The sequence below is a fragment of the Sciurus carolinensis genome, chromosome 4 (assembly GCF_902686445.1).
Source record: "Sciurus carolinensis chromosome 4, mSciCar1.2, whole genome shotgun sequence".
NCBI classification, from domain to species: domain Eukaryota; kingdom Metazoa; phylum Chordata; class Mammalia; order Rodentia; family Sciuridae; genus Sciurus; species Sciurus carolinensis.
Window position 1 is genome coordinate 99852618 of NC_062216.1, and position 22560 is coordinate 99875177.

The 22560-nt window shown below is 35.9% G+C and overlaps 1 protein-coding gene across 1 annotated transcript in view; it reads right to left on the minus strand.

Annotated features, from left to right (window-relative positions):
• Positions 1-22560, minus strand: part of Cpne8 (copine 8) — a 194091-nt gene that overhangs the window by 97486 nt on the left and 74045 nt on the right. The window contains exon 8 of the mRNA XM_047550827.1: positions 1003-1066. Coding sequence (XP_047406783.1) covers positions 1003-1066 — 64 coding nt within the window. The remainder of the gene's footprint in view (positions 1-1002; positions 1067-22560) is intronic.

The window sequence follows — 22560 nt, forward strand, 5'->3', positions numbered from 1 at the left end:
AGTAGTTCATTCCCAGTCCACCTCCGATAAGTTCCCGTGGGATTGTTGCTGTGGGCGGCAACAGTGTGTGTGTGTGTGTGTGTGTGTGTTTTGGTACAGGGGATTGAACTCAGGGGCACACAACACTGAGCCACAGCCTGAACCCTATTTTTTTTATAATTTATTTATCTTGATTCATTGTAAACAAATGGGGTACAACTTGTTTCTCTGGTTGTACATGAAGTGGAGTCATACCATTTGTGTAATCATACATGTACATAGGGTAATGATGTTTGTCTCATTCTGTTACTTTTCCTTCCCCCACCCCTCCTTTTCCTCTATACAATCCATCCTTCCTCCATTCTTGTCTCCCTCCCACTGCCCATTATGTATCACCATCCACTTATCAGATTATTCGTTCTTTGTTTTTTTGGGATTAGCTTATCTCACTTAGCATGGTATTTTCCAACTTTATCCATTTACCTGCAAATACCATAATTTTATTCTTCTTTATGACTGAGTAATATTCCATTGTGCATATATACCACAGTTTCTTTATCCATTCATCTATTGATGTGGCTGCATCACTGTAGTATGCTGATTTTAAGTCCTTTGGGTATAAGCCAAGGAGTGGGATAGCTGGGTCAAATGGTGGTTCCTTTCCAAGTTTTCTAAGCAATCTCCACACTGCTTTCCAGAGTGGCTGCACTAATTTTCAACCCCACCAGCAATGTATGAGTGCACCATTTTCCCCACATCCTCTCCAACACCTATTGTTGCTTGTATTCTTGATAATCGCCATTCTAATACTTGTTATTCTTTAAAAAGTTTATTAACAGTTAGTTTCTCTGGTCAAAGTTCTAAGTACCAAAAGTAATTTTTATGAATAATAGAATTACATAACACTCAATTTCAATTATTTTTGCTAAAACTACTTAAGAATTAATTATTTAAGGGGCGTTTCAGAAAAAGCATTTTAAAAAAGGATTAGAAATAACTTCAAACAAAGAAATATTTACTTACCCTGCAACAGTTTAATTCCTCAGCTGTAAGTATGATTGTACCACACTTCCTCCCTGGAATTCCTCTAGAACAACAAAAATATATTTATATACATTAACACTTTATATTAATATCCAATATAAATTAATATGCTATATTTTAATGTAATCAAATAAAGAACATACAACTAATGGTTGCCTCTTCTCTAACAAAATACGTTCCTAGGCTCAATCTTTAGTTTATCCTATAGATCCACATCTATCAATGAAGCTAAACTTCCCCATCACTTCAATATGTTATTCCTCTGCCCAAGAATCTTCAATAGCTCCCTATTGTCTAACATATGCCACACATAACACAATGTAATATAACAAAACCTGATGTCTTAAGGTCTCAACTCTGCTGTTCAAAACCCACCTAAGGTCAGGCACAGTGGCGCGCACCTGTAATCCCAGGGGCTCGGGAGGTTGAGGGAGGAGGATCACAAGTTCAAAGCCAGCCTCAGCAAAAGCAAGGCACTAAGCAACTCAGTGGAAACCTGTCTCTAAATAAAATACAAAAATAGGGCTGGGGATGTGGCTCAGTGGTTGAGTGGCCCTGAGTTCAATCCCCAGTATACACACACACCCCAAGAAAACTCTACCTAAAATCTTCCTTTCCACTATTTCCCTCTCCTTTCATCAAAAAGTCTCATTATTTGTGCTTCTCTCTTCGTTGTGTCTGCTCACTGGATCTGACACACTATAGCTTGCTAATTATTCCCTACAGTGCCTCAAATTTTCCATATCCCAAGATGAAGTTCCTTTTGTTCCAGGAAAATGTTATTCCTTTCTTGCACTCTTATTGTACTTGAAGTTGGTATCAGCATGCAATTATTCCTAAATTGTTAAAATCACATATTTTTACTCCTTTTTTCAAGTTTGTATGTTCTATGAGAGCAAATGTCATGACATAAACCTCTTGCTAATCCACAGAGTTAAATATCTACACATGGCAGGTATACATTATGTAAGCAAGTATGTAATGTATGAGCAAAACTAAGCAAAATAAAATCCCCACTAAATTTTATCTCTACATGTTTTGGCTTTCCAGCTGATTCCAAGAACAAAGTCAATATTCTTATACGTAAGATGTGTGTACAGTTCCTATGGCTTGGACAAGTGTTCCCCAGAGTTCAATGTATTAAAAAATTGTTCCCAGGGTGGTCTCAGTGTGCTGTGGATCTTTGGGGGATGGGGCTAAGAGGAAAGTTCTTAGGTCACTGGGGTATGATCTCAATGAGGATTATGGGAACATGGTCCCTTCCTGTCTTACTTTGCTTCCAGGATCATGAGGGAAGTAGTATGTTAGTAAGGTCTAATGCACACTCCCACCATAATGTGCCACCATTGCCAGGGACCCAAAGCTATGGGTCACCAGAACTGTGAACAAAAATAAACCTTTATGTTTTATAAGTTAATGGCCTCAGTTATTCTGTTATAGTAACATTAAGCTGATCAACAGAGTTCCCCACTTACATAAGGAAACATACAGACAATTCCATGAGAAGTTTCCAAAGAGCAATCCTAACACTACAATGGTATGTGTTGTGACTTTTTGCCTGTCATGAACCATAGCTCAGACCCTTCTGTGTGTTTTGGGAACTAAAAATGGTAGCAGAAAAAATGTTTTTTTCCTCAAAAATGTTCCCAATAATTTGTTACAATATATATGCAACCAATCCCTTACCCCTCTTATCTCCAATATTGAAGAACTGTAGTCTGAATATCATGATTGGGAACAAGGTGAAATAATAGAAAGTTATAATGCTAGGGTTTGTGAATATATTAATGTAAATTATATTCACTCTAAACCTACTCCATCCTCTCTCCCTGTTCTCAGAAATCTTCTCGAGCATGCCACTCAGGCTTCTACTAAGAATGCCAGCTCATAGCTTGTGCGGTAAACTGTCTATCACAAAATCTTGACTCCACAACATACCTACTCCCCATCAGCTAAATTGCACATGTCAGAATCTTCCATTTCCTTAGGTCCTTATGACTAAGAGCTCAATTAATCTAACTGCACATTTTTCTTAAAATATTGCATACATCATTTTAAGCTTCCTTCCAGTGTGCTTAATTTTTCTAACCCAGCTGTAACTTTCTTCTCTTCTTTCTATTGTGAATCACAAGATTTACATATTTAGCATGATGACAAATTAAACAGCTGGACTGAGCATCTACCTGGAAATATTATAAAATGCTGAATAAAATATGCCAAGGTCTATATAAATATTCTGATAACCTGACAGGAAAGCAAGGACCAGTCAGAAGTTAAAATGAATCCTGGGGAATTTGTTCTTGGGTTTCCCCTTCCCCTTCCCCTTCTTCTTCTTCTTCTTTTTTAATGTTTACTTAGTGCATAAAGATAAGAGAAGAGAGGAAGAGGAGGAGAATACCCAAAGTGGGAGTTTAGCAGAAAGCTTGCATTCCCAATGAATACATTGCCTGATTATAGCATGAATTACATATAAACATTCACTTTGAAGGATACTACAAAATAAATCACTGCCTCAAAACTTGATGAATAAAAGATTTGAAAAAAATCCAGTTCTAATAATTTAGGAATCAACCAGGTTTACTAACTTAATTGCTAACAAATGAGTAGTTACCAAGACTTCAAGAATTCAGTTTAATTTAATTGATCATAGTGCCTGGTAAATGTAGGCTTGCCTTCAAAATGGGTCCTAAAATATTTTCACAATAAAAGTTTTAAAAGTATATATAAGGCTTATTTTTAAATATTACAAAATGCTCAAGAAAAAATGCACTATGTATTGAACTCTTCAAAACAATAGGTTATAGAATCTAACACAGATTTAGAAAACTGAAAGTACTATTCACAGTACCCAAAACATAAGCATGTATAATTTATCCAAAATAATTGAGAATGGAAATATGATAATGGGAAAGGATTATAAAAATAACTAAGAACATTTGAAACAGCATTGAGATCCTATAAAAAAATCCAAACATACAAAGCCAACCACCTTTTGACATGGGTACCGCAGGAACACATGGAGAAATGAGAAGTCTCTTCAATAAACAGTGCTGGTAAAGCTGGATTTCCACTTACAAAAGAATGAAACTGCATGATTATCTTATTTCATAAAAAAATCAATTTAAAAATGATAAAAGACCTAAGTAGAATATCAGAAACTATAAAACTACTAAAAGAGAATATAAGATAAAACTCCTGGATATTGGCATTGGCAATAATATTTTAGATGTCACACCGAAAGCTCAGGCCATAAAAGCAAAAACAAATCATGGGACTATGTCAAATTAAAGCTTCTGCACATCAAAGGAAGCAATTAACAAAATGAAAGAGCAACCCATATATTGGGAAAAAAATATTTGCATACCATATATGTGATAAGAGGTCAACATCTAAAATTCATAGAGGACACATGAAATTCAACAGTGGAAAAACATTTCTCCAAAGAAGACAGAACAATGACCAACAGATAGATGAAAAGGTATACAAATCAAAACTGTAAGATACCACCTCATACTCATTAGGATGATGATTATCAAAAAGGCAAAAGATGATGAATGTAGGTGAGCGTGTACATAAAAGGACTCTTAAACACTGTTGGTGGTGACATAGATCTGTATAGCTACTATGGAAGACAATATGGATGTGTCTAAGAAATTGAAAGAGAACTACCACATGACCCAGCAATCCCTCCTCTGGGTACAAATCCAAAGGAAATAAACTAGCCACTTAGTAAAGGTATCTGCTCTCCCGTGTTCACTACAGCACTATTCATGAGAGCCAAGATATTGAAAACACCTGGGTATCTACTGACAGATGAGTGGATAAAAAAACAGTGGTACATACATACAATGGAATATTATTCAGCCCTAATAAGGAACTAGATCCATTTGCCACAACATGGATGAAACTGCAGAACATTATCCTAAGTGAAATAAGCCAGACCCCAAAAGAAAAATAATTGTATTATTCCCTTAATGAGTAGTATTTTTAAAATATTCAAAAATTCAGAGATAGAGAATGAAACAGTGATTATCAAAGAGAGGAAGAAACGAAGAGCTCTATGTCAGAGAATAAAAGTAGAAAATACACAGGATGAACAAATCTGAAAATATAATGAATAACAAGATTATGGAAATAAAATCGAACTGTATATGATATGCATGCTGAGTAGATTTTAGCTGCACTTGCCACATACAAATGCAATAAACAGGAAACTGTGAGATGACAGATACAAGAATTTACTTCACAACAGTGACCTTTTTACTGTCTACATATATCCCATAACATGATGTTGTATATCTTAAATATACACAATAAAATTATTTTCAAAAAAATAACCATGAAAGAATATTTGGAAAAAACAAATAGAACTTCTAGAAATAATAGTGACTATAATAAAATTATTGTTACAGTATTTCTATTTTATTAAAACTAATAAGTAATAAAATAGAAATATAAAATTCAATGGGTAGATTTTACAGTAGATCAAAAACACCAGGGCCCATGTCTCTAAAGAAACAAATTACCTGCTCCCAAAATATAAGCATAGGATAACAGTTGTAGACATCTTGGTTGAAACATGGAAGAAAGAAAAGATAGAAGGGAGTTTTAAAGACCAGTGAACACCATCAGTTTTCTGTGGTTCACAGCGGCACCCCTGGGAGGTTCTTTCTATTTCATGAAAGGTAGCAAGAGATTGCTACCGGCTACTCTCATCAGCTTATGTCCTGCCAGTAGAATATAGGGGGTCTGACAGCCCACTTTCAATTTGTACTTTCCTCTCATTCAGTCCTAGCCAGCAGTGTTTCTGCCTGCAAAAAAATTTCAAGAACTTTCTGAGGCTCTTCCACAACTTTTGGATTCTTCCAAATGGATTACTCTACCTGCGGGGATTTATGAGTCAGCTGGCCTCTTCAAAGAGCTTTTTTGAGTGACTGAATCCTAAGATTTTTAGATACCACTGGAGTTTTAGCAGGAGTTGTAGTCACATCTTCAATCTTCTTCCTTGAGTACATTTTCCTTGCATGAGTCTTTTGCATTTGAAAAGGATGACGGTTTCCCAATTCATCAACTCTGCTCAAGACTGTCCAGGCTTTTTCCAATCTACTCTTCAAAAATCTCCCATCCTCAACCCACTCCTTGATTTAAAAGCTACTTGTAATCTTTTAGGCTTTTATTATAGCAGCACTCAATTCCAGCTAGTGAAAAGTTTTAATTTCCTATTGCTATTTTCCCTATTGCTGCCCTGACAAATTATCATAACCTTAATTGGCTAAAATAATATTCATTATCAGGCTGTTCTGTAGGTCAAAATTTCTACAGGCTCAGTTACACACACTGCTTAGGATTTTGAAAAACTGAAAAAAAAAAAAAAAAAAAAAAAAAAAGCATCAGCAGGTCTGTGTTTCTAGTTTGAGGATCTGGGAGAGAATTAACTCCCAAGCTCATTAGTAGTTGGCAGAACTCATTTCCTCCACATGATTTCCAAGCCGCTCCCTACAGCTTCAAGTCAGCAAAGGCAAATCAAGTCCTTCTCAAGCTTTGATTCTCTTTGACTTCCCTTCCTGTTGTATCTTTCTGACTTCCTCTTCTGCCTCTCTCATCTGTTTTGAAGGGTTCATATGATTATATATAACCTACCTAGATAATCTTGATGAACCTCTCATCTTCAGCTCAACTGATTAGCAACCTTAACTACATTTGTAGATTTCCTCTCTCTATGTAGTGTAACTATGAATGTGACACCATACCACAAGTCACAGAAGCCAAACTTCTCCATTCCACACTGCACACACACCCCAGATGTTCAATTCTATGCATATAAGATTGTTTTTAGTGTGGCAATGCTTGTATAGAAAAAAAAAAAAAAAACCCTAAAAACTATTAAGAAGTCCACTAGCTTGATATTAGGTAAATCTATAATTCATAAAATGGATTACCACACAACCATGAAAAAATATATATAGCAAAATGACAAAAAAGATGAGTGCCTACATATTAGGTAAACTTGCAATTCATAAAACTGATATGGCAACGAAACAAATGAATACACTATAGCTCACACAACCTCAATGGTTCTCACAAACTATTTTGAGCAAAAAAATCAAGTCACAGAAAAACATATATATATTATGATTTCAGTTATATTAATTGAAAAAATAAACACACTTGCAATTATGAAAGAGCTGCCATAAGGTTTAATGTTTTTCATAAACCTAACCTGTTTTTGATGAGCCAAAAGCAACAAGTCTATCACTAAGAGTTTCTGTCTTCAGTACCACAAAATGTTTTCTGTCTCAAAGTATCTCCTTCATCAGCCTTTCCAAATGTTTAAAATTTTCAGGATCTCAGATTCATCTTTATGTTGTTCACCTGGTAAAACTGCCTTCATTTTTCAAAGTCCAACTCAAATGCCACTTCTCAGTCTCCCACAATTAGAGTTACTTCCTTCTCCTCTTTACCTTGTAGACCCTCCTACTACCGTACACAGAGACCCAGTGCACGAAGATTATAATGACAGTCTATACAGCGTGGCTTAAATCCCAGATCCATCAACAAATGACTGTGACCTTCAACAAGTTGCTTAGTCTTTTTAAAACTCAGTTTTGTCATTTGAGAAATCAAGATAATAATGTGATTTTAAATATAACATGTGTAATAAACATACACAGAGCAAGTATTCAATAGATTACAGTATTATATGTTTACATGCATAATTTCCTAAAAGTAGTGAATTCCAGAAGCTGAGGGACTATGCAATGCTATTTCTATTTGCCTACAACTACATATCTGTCATTTATTAGATATTATCTAAATTGAATAACATTTGATTTAAAAGAGTGATTTCAGAAGGTCCCAGCTGAATGATATAACTCACAGTGGTTGTACAGGCTAAAAACTTAGTAGCAAGCCTTTTATAAAACCTAGCACTGATAAGTTTATTGTATTACTTCTCTGGTAAAATTAATAAAATGTAGTATTTTCATTGAATGTGGGCAGGAAGAAGGTGGCAGGTGATAAAGAATCAGACTGGTAGTTCTTGATATAAAATGTTGGACAGTTAAAGGCGAAGAATGAGATTTCCAAATATTTTGCCTTACCAAGGGTTGATCCTCAGGACCAAATTTATCAACTTGGTATCCAAACTGGACCAGTCTTGACTAACCAGCTAATTCTCATATTGGAGGGGTTCAGGGAAAGGGACATAGGCTCATATTGGGGTTATTTCTTAAAATGGTAAAGGATAAAGCAATACTTTTTCTATGCCATACCATCTACTATGATTGGAGCAAAAATAATTTTTAAAATAACTTTCTGGATTGATCCTTTTTTAAAAATTAAACTAAAATAATGTAATTATCAGAGTTACCCAGTGACACAATGAAGTATTTCAGTGTGAACATTACACTATAATTTAATAAAACCTAAATAATTAATGGATGAGAATTCTGTTTATACTTGAACTGTGCAGGGGAAATGACTTAAAGCACAAAGGGGAAACAAACCATAGGAGTAATTAACTGAAAATGGTCCCTTCAGAGAAATGCAAAGTATGTAATACTGAAATAAACATATAAAATACATCTGTTCTTTTTCAACATTAATTATTTCAATCTAAGAAGTAAACCTAACATGGAACTATGGATTTTCTTGTTAGTGTATAAATATTTTTAATTCCAAAATGAATTACTGATATCACTGTATATTGACCTTAAATTCTTAATATATAAAAATGATAGTTAAGATGATCATATGATTCTTGTCATTAGTTCTAGTTCACTATAAAATACTAACAAAAAAAATCTGTTCTCAATATTTATTTTTAAGTCCAAATAACACAAAAACACTTTTTATAGAATGGCAACATAAACAATATAATTTGTCCAACATTTGGCCATTTCAACAATATAATTCTGCTTACCCAAGAACATGGGAAGTTTTTCCATCTTCCAAGGTTTATTCAATTTATTTATTCAGTGTTCTATAATTGTCATTGTAGAGCTCTTTCACCTCATTAGTGAGGTTGATTCCCAAGTATTTTATTTTTAACTTTTTAAGGTTATTGTGAAAAGGACAGTTTTCCTGATTTTTTTCTCAGCAGAACCACTATTGGCGTATAGATAAGCTATTGATTTATGAATGTTGATCTCGAATCCTGCTACTTTGCTGAATTCATTTGTCAGTTCTAGAATTCATTTATCAGCTCTACTGGAATTTTTTGGGTCTTCAAGATACAGGATCATGTCATCAGCAAACAGAGATAGTTGGATTTCTTCTTTTCCTATTTGTATCCCTTTAATTTCCTTCTCATGACTGATTGCTCTAGTTAGAGTTTCAAGAAGTATACTGAATAGCAGAGATGAGAGTAGATATCCTTTTCTTGTTTTTGATTTTACAGGAAATGCTTTCAGTTTTTCTCTGTCAGTATGATGGTGGTTTTGGGTTTTTCATAGATAGCCTTTACAATGTTGAGTTAATTTCCTTCTATCCCTAGTTTCTCCAGCATTCTTAACATGAATGGGTGCTAGATTTTATAGAAGGCCTTTTCTGCATCTATTGAGATGATCACATGATTCTGTCCTTAATTCTATTTATGTGGTGAATTACATTCGTTGATTTGCATATGTTGAACCAGGCTTGCACCTTTAGAATGAAACCCACTTGATCATAATGTATTATCTTCTTGATGCATTTTTTAATGTGGCTTGCTAATATTTTATAAGAATTTTTATATCTATGTTCATTAGGGATATTCATCTACAGTTTACTTTCCCTGATGTCTTGTAACATGAACATTTTTAAAAGATGCCTTGAGTGCTTAAGCTTTCACAGGCGTTGTACTAGACAGTAAAGGCACAATGTGGAAGAAGAAATGGTCCCCAGTCTAAAGGAGCTGAGTAGAAATCTCAAGAAAAACAAAAACACAGCAAAGGTGCCATCCATAACTGATACAGTAACAGCAAGGGGTGATGGGGAACCACAATTGAAGTGAAGGGAAGGTGCTGGAACAACAAAATGGGACAATAATCCTAGTATGGCAGAGACAAGGTGACAGGAAGCGAGTCTAAGAAAATGCTAAGTGGGACACAGTGTAGACACACTGTTATGGGTTGAATGTGTCCCCTCTAAAGTTAATTCCCAATGCAACAGTGTTGGGAGGTGTCAAGGAGGGTTCTGCCCTCACGAATGGATTAATGCTGTAAAAATGAAAATTTACAAAATGTACCAATTTAAGTTCTCTGTGGGTTCTCTCTCTCTTCTGCTTTTCTGTCATATGTCCTTCTACTTTGAACCATGTTAGGATGCAGTAAGAAAACATTTATGAGAAGCTGGTACCTTCACTATGGATTTCCTGCCATAGAACTTTAAGAGTATCAAGTTCTGTTTTTTTTTTCCCCTAATGACACAGTCTCAGGTATTTTATTATAGCAGCATAAAACAGACTAAGATAAGTAACTTCTAGACAAAGGAATCAAATACATTGTTATGGATGGGAATATAGTCCACTGAAGGAAATCCAAGTAAGTGGGAGCATAATGTGTATTTGGGGAAACTAGAGTACCCTGCTGCATCTCAAGTGCTGTCACAAAAAGTTGACATGAGTTTTCCTCAAAGGTTATGGAGGAGAATTGGAAAGATTTCATGAAAGGGAAGGTGGATGAATTTTAGATCAGATACAAACCAGTAAGAGCTGTTGCACACAGATGGAATGAGTATAGATTAAAACCACAGAAACCAAGGTCAGCTGCAAGAATCTTATAGCAAAGCAAGAAGAGCTGCCAACCAAAGGTAGAAGAGATGGGTGGACATGGGAGTCTGAAAAAGTAAAGGGAAAAGGAAAGAGGGAGAAAGAGTCCAGTATGACTCCCAGTTATCCTACTTAGAAAACTATCTAGTAATGCTACCATAAAGAAAAAACAGCAGGAGGAGTTTTGATGGTATAAATGACAAATTTACTTTGGGAACATATTCAGCATGAGATTTCTTTAGGACGTCTATGTTCTGGAGGCAGGTGTGACAAGGAGAGAAATAAGACTGGTATAAGAAATGAGCACTGCTGGCATATGAGTGGCAGTTGAAACAGGGACGTGTATGAGGTCACTCAGGCTAACATATACTATAGGCTATAGATCAACCTTGTTGATTCACAGACACATTTGGGATTTTAAGTTAAAGAAATTTTCAGTAGAAAAATGTCATTTGATATTTTGCATAAAATTTGAGGTTACTCTTGGGCCTGTGAAGGAGAGTGTTTAGTCTTAAACAGAAAGCCAAGAAGAAAACGGAGCAGTGTGCTGTCATGAAAGCAAAGAGGAAGGAGAGACAAGGAAGAAGGAGGGGGTCAAGAGTACCAAGAGCCATAGAGCAACCAAACAGGATGAGAACTGTAAGCACCTCGGGAATACGATACACAGGACATTGCTGGCCCCAGGTAAGCCATTTGAGCAGATGCATAAAGAATGTGCTAAGAGGAAGCAGGAGTTGAGAGCTGTACCAAAGTCTTTGTACTGTGAAGGTAAGAATGGAGGGAGAGTTGTAGCACAGGAAGAAACAGCTGTGTGCCTCTGGGTGAAGATAGAGACAGGGTCTCTAGAGAGTTCTGAGAAGAGTGATCCAGAACTCTTTACTGAGTAAAGAAGAGAAATAAATGCTGATCTAAGCCAGGGAAGGATGAGGTAAAAAGAATCTCATGTGCAGTAAGTCAAAATTCTAACAAAAGTTTAAGGGGCCAAATCTGATTTTAAAAACCAGTTGGGGTCTTGACTTCCTTCCGCTTGATTTAAGGTAAGGAATTGAACTTAACTAATTCTCACTCATCTCATCTGGAAAATATGAGAGGCAGTGGTAGAGTGCATTTTGCTAGGTTGAGGAAAAATTAAATGATATAATAAATGAAAAGCTCTTACCACAGTAAAACAGGGTGTTAAATAACATACAAGAACTAATAATTATAATGGCATTATTTTCTCTGAGAGTTTAAGGTGAAGCTGTAAAAGAAAAAGATTGAGAGTAAGTGAGAAGAGGAAAGGGTATGAGGTGGAAAGTCGGAAGGTCATTTCTGCTTTTCTGAAGAAGCTAGTGTGCTCCTGAGGGCCACAGTGCATTGTGGGTGGAGCTGTGGCTGGATGGACAGTTGGACACACAGTGGGGCACCGCCTGTTTGGGTCTGTCCTGGGATCCTGCAGTGCTTGGGACACATGGGTGCAGATGCACTGAGGTAACTCGCCAGGGTTTATGACAGTCTGGAAGGAAGGAGCCCGGAGTGAAAGAGGGTTGAAGATCTGACAAATTCAACAAAACATTTGATCATGTATGCAAACTGGAAGGAAGTTTAAAAGAAGAGGAACAATGAATCATAGATATTTAGGTCACATACAGCTAAACAGGATAATAAATGTAAATTTAAAATTGTTGACATATTCACTGGCAAAATAAAATTACTTCAGTGGGGTTCATGGTAAATCTATACAGATTTCTAAAAAGAGACTAAAAAAGAGGTTATGTTAGTTGCTAACAAGTTATAATCAGTTGTAACAGTTATTATATCATTTTGAACAGAATACAGATTATGAAATGCTATATATTAGCAACTATATATACAAAATGCCAGACTGCCTTAAAGTGTATGTTGTAGACCTGCTAAACTGACATGTAGTCATAAGAGCTCAAAAGCTCCTCCTTGAAGCAAACAAAAATATCAGAGCCAGGATGAGTCAAATAACTGAAAACTCTAATATGTAAGTGAAAAGAAATTTACTTTTAACATATTAGTTTTGTTCCAAGATCTAATTACATGAGGAAATTGTGTCATTCTCAAAGGTAAAAATAAAAGATTCATGCAAGTACAGTTTTTCAAAACTAATGATTCACTTAATTTAATTCTGATGTATTTATCTTTCTATGCAATATGCCTTATCTCCAAATTATTAAAAAAATGTCATTTCTAAGACTTTAGTAAATCAGTTATCTCAAAATGAAAAATAATATGTTTGCTGATAAAATATATCATATGAAGAAAATTGAAATTGCAACTTTTGTTAAAATTTGAAATACTGTGTTCATCAATAAATCCATCTGTTACCCTGTACTTTTTAACACTGCAATTAAGTAAGATGTGATCTTATTTTATAGTTAGAATGTAAATGTTGACCTTGGAAGGAAAGCAAGTTGATTATTGTCATGGTACAAAGTATTAAGGGGTACAACCAATAATTGGATACATAATTCTTCAGTAACAAAAACAAAATAAAACTACTCATAATCTCTGGCAATTGAGGCTTTTTAAAAAAGCATTAGTTAATACAGAATAGCATGAGCCTAGCTCTTAAATGCCACAGTTGCCAAAAAGGTTTCAAGAAATTAGTTTATTGTGCTTTGATAAGCTAGATCTACAGAAATATTAAGTTTGTATTACTAAAATTGCACTTTGCATTTGTAATGCAGTAAACTGCATTTGTAGAAAGAATTTTACAATCTAAAAATTATATCCCAAGCCCTGAGAAATAAGTGCAAAGTTAAAATGTGCAGAAGAGACATTTAAAACACTTAACAACAACAAAAAAGACACCACATAAATGTGACTGTTAGTCTGGAATATTTTGTTCAATAAACATTCATTGAATTGTTAATATTTTCAAGACAACACAGGTTCCCAGATGCAGGGGATATGATGGTTTCTTTTATAAGTACATTCACAATTGTTATGTGAAGAAAGGGATAGGGAAAGTATTCAGCTCCTTGACTGCTGTGAGAGGGGCCTGAGACCTGTTTCTCAGAAGAGTTAGTAAGAGAGGAAAAGGAACAACTACTGGGGACGCTTTGTTGTGTGTGTGTGTGTGTGTGTGTGTGTGTGTGCCCACACATGTGTTTGCTGTTTCTGAATTTTGTTCTTAAGTGAATCTGCTTAAGCAAAGACAATGAAATATTTAAAACAAAAAAGATAGTATGAAAGGAAGAGGAGATAGAATCTTCACTGTAACTCTGTGAGAAACTCACAATTAATGCAAATGACATAAAAATGCACATCTGAATGTAGTCTTATTTGGAAATGTCACTTTACTAAACAACTCTCTATGTTTTGAGGCTTTCATCAGTTAACTCAACCTGAGAAAGAGTTCAGATCCAACTGACCTATTTTCATAATTACTGGGAGGATCCAATGAATATTGCTATTAAAACACAGAGTGGACTGCACACATTATTGAGATTTTTCACTTACTGGAATTTATTCTCAGGAAAGTCTGATGCACTCTGAGTCACTACATACCTAAAGTGGTGCCATAAGTCTAAATATTCAGAAAAACTTTTTTTAAAGAAGACAAGAAATAAAAATATTAATAGTAAGTCTACTCTTACCCCTTCCCATTCTCCAAGGAATATGTGAGCCATTCAGGCAGAAACTTTGAAACAGTCCCAGAAAGCTCAAATCAGCGTTATGGTTTGGATATGAGGTGTCCCCCAAAAGCTCACATGTGAGACAATGCGAGAAGGACCAGAGGAAAAATGATTGAGTTGTGAGAGTCTTAACCCAATCAGTGAATTAATCCCCTGATAGGGATTAACTAAGTGATAACTGAAGTGGTAGGGTGTGGCAGGAGGAGGTGGGAACTGGGTCATGGCTTTGGGGTATATATTTGTATCTGGCAAGTGGAGACCTCTCTCTGATTCCTGATCACCATGTGAGCTATTTCCATCTGCCACACTCTTCCACCACGTTGTTCCTGTCTCACCCGGAGCTCTGAGGAATGGAGCTAGCTGTCTATGCATTGGGACCTCTGAAACCTGAGTCCTTAAATAAACCTTTCCTCCTTTACAGTTGTTCTGGTGGGGTCCTTCAGTCACAGTGGCAAAAAAGCTGACTAAAACACTCAGTATGATTAAAGATGGAAGCAAGTCATCTTTTAGCACCGAAGTGATGAAAATGAATAGGAAGGATGGGAACTCCATGCAGTTTTCTTCTGATCACATTGTAAATTCAAAATGATGATTTTTCTGGATCAGGGGGAAAATGCTGATATACTTATTTAATTGTTTCAAAAACTTGATATACTTTTGTTTTTTAAGGCTTCCAATAGATTTCCTATGTTTAGATGGTTTGGGCTCTGTTGGTAAGCAGTTGAGCATTGAAAGCTGTTTATCTCAGGAAAAGTTGGGAACCTGGACTGTACTTCAGGAAGAGGTGTGTGGGTGAGAGATGATGGAATGAACCTCATCCTTGAAAAGACCTGTCAGGATCAGTGTTCCCTGAAAGCTCTTCTAACCATCCAGAGATATTCAGAACTTTTCAGTAAGTACTTTTATATTACTAAAATAAAAGGAAGGCCCAACATTTCTTTCAAAGCTATACATAAATATATTCATTTATTGCAGGCAATATACCACTGTGGTTAATTATATGAGCTCGAAAGTCAAACTACCTCTACTTTTACCTTGGCTTCTCCAGAACCCTTATCTCAGTTCCTCCCTCTGGTGAACAGGAATGTTAACAATATCTACCCAGCTTATAATTAGCTGTGAGGGTTAAGGAAGTTAGCGTAGGTAAAGTAGGCAGAATACTACCTGACACTTCGTAAGAATACAATCAAGTTAGCCACTGACTTTATTTAAAACAACAATTCGTGGCTCCTCTCACTTGCTGTATGATTTAGATCTTAAGTGTCTCCCAATGCACAGAAGTTCAAGTCTTAGTCACCAGCCTCTGATGTTACTGGGAAGTGATGAATCCTGGGACAGGGAGAGCCTAGAGGAAGGAAAGTTAGGATGCTAACTGATCCTGATCCTTCCCAACCCCTTAGCCCCATCTCTCTCTTTCCCAGCTACCATGAGGTGAGCAGCCTCCTCCGCCATGTGCTCTGTCCTGACACACTGTGCTGCCATAGGTCCAAAGCAGTGTGGCCAAGTGACCAGGGACTGAAATCTCTGAAACCAAAAGGCATGAGGAAATAAACTTTTCCTCCTTTTAAGTGGTTTTTCTAAGTTATTTTTTTCACAGTAACAAAAATCTGATTAACACACTTGCTTTGATGACTAAAAAACAATTGATTGTCAGTACAAGAGCAGAGAATCCCCAAATGCTTCTTCCAAACACCCATTTCATCAGTTGGTTAGAGCTCAGGCTAAGATAAGAATAATAGCATTGATCCATAAAGGTCTTTCCTTACCTATTAGTTTGCTTAACTATACAACTGTATTCCTGCCTGCAATTTGAATCCCAGAATCATCAAATTCTACAATACACATAAAGGTGGAAAGAAGAAAGGAGCAATGAATTTGAATTTTCAGTTTCTCTGAAAATCTTTCTCCCAGCATGATTTCCAAATACTGTCTACAGGAAGGGCGACCCTTTAGAAACACATCTGATGCTGAAACTTATTGATATTAGGACTGTTTATGCAGTCCATATGATAGGTGCTAATTAACCTATAACACATCCGCCAAAATAGCACAATCATGTCTCACCACTGGTTTCCTTCAGGAAAAAATCTTCCATCGTGTTTTCAAACTCAATGAGGCTAGGCAAACACAAACAAAAACATCTTGCTAATTTTTACACCCTAGGCAAATACTGGTACCTACAACACAAGGACAGAACGGCCCACCTTCTACAGCCTACCAATAGGCAGCGAGCAGTGAGCTCAGAAATTGATGCTCTTCCTCTTATCAGCATGCAATGTGTCCACCCCGTTATATCCAGTTATTCAGGCAAGAAATCTGAAGGTCATTTCTGAAATCTTCTTCAAGCCAGATTATCAACCTGTCACCAAGCCTTGAGAAATCAGCTTTCAGAGCATATATTTAATTTTTCTTCATCTTTCTAGTCTAAACAACTGTCTTTTTGTTAACAACGCCCAACTATACTCCAAACAGAAAGAAATGAACCTCTTTGAATAAAAATCATAAATTCTCCCCAGACGTTCATGGTAAAATTCAGAATACTAAAAATGGCCTATATATTCTGATCTAAGCTAATATTCTAATTTCTGTAGGGCTTATGTAAGTCTGTAATTATACTTGTTTATGTGATTTGTCCTTTAATGTATAAATGCTAAATATATTGAAGAGCATAACGAGTCTGCATTTTCACTATATATACTCAGCACCTAACGGTTTCTAGTCCATAAGTGGTTCCCATTAAAGATTTGTTAAGTAAATTAATTTGAAAAATAATCCCTAAGGCATCTATTAAACTTAGATTCTGTTTATTCTGCACAGAAGTAAATAAATCCAATCAGTAAATTATTTGCTCAGTACATTATGCAGTGACATAAAATACTTCACTTTTGTTTTTCTTTCTTGAAGTGGGATGCCTAAAGGAGTTACTTACACATAAGCCTCATAAGAGCAAAGGAAATGTCACAGCATGTCAAAGTGACAGGCTAACCACTGTGGGGCTTGTCTCTGATGGGGGCTTTAAAAGCACTTATGAGAAAAATGCATTCATTTTACTCAGATCTCTCATGACTGACCATACCATTTCCAAGCCTTTATATTCAGAAAAGTTCTTCACTGTATGAAATTATTTGTAACTACTGGAATTTCTGAGCATAACAGTCATGTAATTTGCAGTTGTGAATAATCATCTTATTTGGAATAAACAACCATATTCCTGGTGATCTTTCCAGAACATGAACTCTGATATAAAAATAAATGTTAGACAGTGGTTCAGCTAAACATTTATTAAACTTTCATGACATGTAAGTTTCAGATGCCTGTGAAAGACATATAAGGAATATATATAAGGAATGTAGTAAAATTCCTTCTACTGTTATCTTTTAGAAAACGTGATTTTTCAGACAGGCTCTCCCAGTAGATAAATGCTTTCTTTATTCAAGGTAGACAAAGCATCTAGCCTCACTCTAAAATACAACCAGTGGTCTGATTGTTAATGTGTTGACTCCTATGAATGTTGCTCATATGTGTGTATTTATCTGTGTGATCTTTGAAAATGAAAGACTAAAAATAATAAGTTGACATTGAACCTAAGAATATTTTGCAATTGCATAGGAACACAGTTCTAAAACTATAAAACTTCAACATTTCCAAAAAAGTGTAAAACTATCTTATAACACCTAAATTAATGAAAACAGAACTATAACTTATTTCCCCAATTTAATTGTTCAGCCACATACTAAGAATAGACAATATAATTTTTAATATTCATATTTTGATAACACTTAATTCACATAATATAATCAAGTTTGGTTTATAATTGTCCCCTAAAGTTGCTGAATTCTTACTTTACCAGATAAAAACACAGTAAGAAGGAAGGAAAGGAGGGAGGCAAAGAAAGGAGGAGGGAAGGAAAGGAGGGAGGGAAGGAAACAAAAAAGCAAGAAGGGAAGGAAAGAGGGAAGGGGAGGGAGTTAGAGTGAAAAGAGGAAGGAAAGGAAGAGATTATTAGGTGATGTGGTTTAAGAACTTTTTTATAAATCAGTATGAGGGTTTCTTAAAAGTCTAGGCATGGAAACACCACATGACCCAGCTATCTACTCCTTGGTATTTATCCTGAAGAATTAAAGTCATCATACTTCAGTTACATGCGTACCCATGTTTATGACAGCACTATTTACAATAGCCAAACTATGAACCCAGTCTAGGTGTCCGTCAATGAATGAATGAAGAAAATGTTGTATATACAAATGTAGTTTTATTCATCCATAAAGAAGAATGAAATTGTGTCATTTGCTGGAAAATGGATAGAGCTTGAGACCATTATGTTAAATGAAATGAGCCAAACTCAGATGAGTCACATGCTTTCTCTCATATGTAGAAATTAGAGAAGAGACAGGGAAATAGATGGCAGGGGCAGATATTTCTCAAAAATCAAAGAAATCAAAAAGAGATAAACCCACAAAAATACAGTTATCTCATACTAGACAAAGGCACCAAAAACATTCCCTGGAGAAAAGATAGACTCTTCAACAAATGGTTCTGGGAAAACTGAAAATCCATATGTAACAAAATGAAATTAAATCCCTATTTCTCACTTTGCATGAAACTCAACTCAAAGTGGATCAAAGACTTAGGTATTAGACCAGAAACCCTGAGTCTACTACAAGAAAAAGTAGGCCCAAATCTTCACCATGTTGTTAAGGAACCAACTTCCTTAACAAGACTCCTAAAGCGCAAGAAATAAAATCAAGAATCAATAAATGGGAAGGATTCAAATAAAAACCTTCTCAGCAAAGGAAACAACCAGTAACATGAAAAGAGTCTACAGAATGGGAGAAAATCTTTACTACATGCACCTCAGAGCATTAACTTCCAGAATACATAAAGAACTCAAAAAATTTAACACCAAAAAAACCCACAAATAACCCAATCAATAAATAGCCTAAGGAACTAAACAGGCACTTCACAGAAGAAATACAATTGACCAACAAATATATGAGAAAATGCTCAACATCTCTAGCAATTAGAGAAATGCAAATCAAAAATAAGATTGCATCTCACTCTAGTCAGAATGGCAATTATCAAGAATACAAGCAACAATAAACGTTGGCAAAGATGTGAGGAAAAAGGTACACTCATACATTGCTGGTGGGACTATAAATTGGTGCAACCATTATAGAAAGCGGTATGGAGATTCCTCAGAAACTTCACATGAACCACCATTTGACCCAGCTATCCCACTACTTGGTTTACACCCAAAGGTCTTAAAATCAGCACATTACAGTGATGCAGCCATATTTATGTTTATAGCAGCTCAACTCACAATAGCTAAACTATGAAACCAACCTAGGTGCCCTTCAACAGATAAACAAATAAAGAAAATGTGGTATATATATACAATGGAGTATTAGTCTTAAAGAAGAATGAAACAATGGCATTTGCCAGTATATGGATGGAGCTGGAGAATATCATACTAAGCAAATAAGCCAGTCCCAGAAAAACCAAAGGCCAAATGTGTTCTTTGATATGTGAATACTAATTCACAATAATGGGGGGACGAGGGAAGAATAGAGGTACTTTGGACTGGGTAGAAGGGAGTGAAGGGAGGGGAGGGGATATGAGGATAGAAGGATAGTAGAATAAACTGGACATTATTACCCTATGTGCATATATGACTATATGACTGGTGTGAACTACATATATACAATCAGAAGAATGAAAGGTATATTTCATTTATGTATGTGATGTATCAAAATGCATTCTACTGTCATGTATAACTAATTAGAAACAAAACAAGAAAAAAAAAAAAGAAAACTGTGGTAAGATACCACACACACACACACACACACACACACACACACACAAAATCAAAGTACAATGAGTAGAGAAAAGGAAGGAGGAGGGAAATGCTGGGGAGTGACACAGGCCAAATTATATCACTATATTGTGTACATGTACAAAAATGTAACAACAAATCCCATCACTTCATACAACTACAATGCATCAATTTTTAAAAAGTAGTAAGAAAAAAAACAAGAAACAAAAAATTCACTTCTGGAAAATAAAATTATTTGTGGCTAAGAAAAGTAAAAATAAAAATAAAAACAGGTTTTTCCTGATATTGACTATTTTAATAACAATATTAACTAGTCACTATTTGAGTGTTTATTAAATTCCAGTGTTCTCCATGTGAAATATAAAAAATACTGCTATTTCTTACTGCAACTCTCTTAACAGTGTATTATTAAGGTACCTTAAATGAGAAAATTGGAGCTGAGGAATTTAAAGGAATTTACTCAAATTATAGACATAATAAACTGTGAAATTCAGGTCTGACTGGCTGAAGGCTCTTGTACCCTCACCTCCATTTCTCTAGAACAAATTTTTTATGGTTACAAATATGACCACAGATGTAAAAACATAATATAACCTATAGTTTGAACCTTAAGTTCCCCCAAAGGCCCACATGTTTGAAAGACTTGATCTTCAGGGTTGCTCCATTGGGAGGTGGTAGAAACTTTAAGAGGTGGGTCCTCTTTGGGTCTTTGGGTCACTGGGGACATGCCCATGAAGGGGATAGTGGGACCCCTGTTACTTCCCCTCTCTTTTACTTCCCAGCCATCAAGTGAGGGTTCTGTTCCACCATGCACTCCCCATTCTGACTTGCTGTCTCACCACAGGCCCAAAAGCAATAGGGTCAAATGATCATGGACTGGAACCTCCAAAACTATGGGCCAAAATTAATATTTTCTCTTTATAGGTGGATTATATTAAGAATTGGCTATAGTGACAGAAAGTTCACTGACACAATAGAGATATAAAAATGTAGAACTGCATAGCAAATTAGTAGCACTTATAGGACCAAAAATACGTTCTGAATTCTAGCCCAATATTCTTTCCAAGAAAGTGAATTAGAGATTATAAAGATATCAATCTGAATTAGAAAGTATAAAAATATCAATCAAATGTGCAGGGAAGTTAATAATAAAGTAAGATGACTTTGAGAGCCAAAATTTATCTCAAAATTGATAATATTTTGACATGCAAATAGTTATACAATAAAGACATATTCTTTTGTACTGTTTTCATGTTTGTGGTCTTCAAGATTAACCATCTCCCAGCCCTCTTTTTCCTCCTCTTCCTCTCACAGTGAAACTTGATCTCTTGTGTTCACAGACACCACACAGTTTTCAGGGTAAGTCCATGTTTGAGTCCACATCTTTTTTAAGTCAGCACTTGAAGGCTCAGCCTCAAGTCCCCTTATGCCCCTTCTTTGGTTTTGGTTTTCTGCCTTATTCCCAAGTTTCCTTTCTGCTTTGTTCTTCTCCCAAAATAACTTGTGGAGCTATAGAACCCATCTGGTTCTGCTTTTGAGTCCTGTGTCACAGTTGGTAATCCCATATGTATTACACAACTCCAACCTGGTCTTCTGATATCGCCTGCATCTGTGCCCCGTCCATGTACCCTTCACATCTGTTAGGACACTCACTGATCCATCCTGGATCCCTCCCTTTATCCTCCATTCACTACAGACTGCCTAGATCACAAAGTGCTATTGCCAGCCTATAAAGAATGCAATTCGCCCCTCCTCAACTTTCTGTAACCAAAACCTGCTGGTTCAGTTACCCCTGAGATCCCAGCTCCTTCCCAAAATAAGAACCTACTTCTAATCATTAGTCCTTGCTATCCTGCTCCATCTTCTTATACCAACCATTCACATCTGGCTGCAAGTCACAAGAACAAACAGATCTGTTACCTGATGAACATAATGAATGTTTTCCCCCAAAAGGAGAGAATGGCAATCTTTCTTAAACTGGTGCTGATTCTAGCATTTTAGAATGCTTTGCTGAATTCATCATGGAGATCCCTAAAGTCAGATAAAGTAAGGCTCTCTGACAGTATCACACAGAAAATTGGATACAATCTCACAGCATGAGCAACCACACTGCTGAGTGGGAATAATGCTAAATAACAATGGCACAACCTAAAGAGAGGATCCAATGAGTCATAGAAAGGCACAGTAAATGCTGCAGATGAATTAAGTAGCACAACACTCATTTTGGGAGGTTTCAGGGAAAAGACTGAAAGTATAGGATGGAATTAAGATATGAGAAATGTGTTTGCTCAAAGTTTAAATTCAATAGA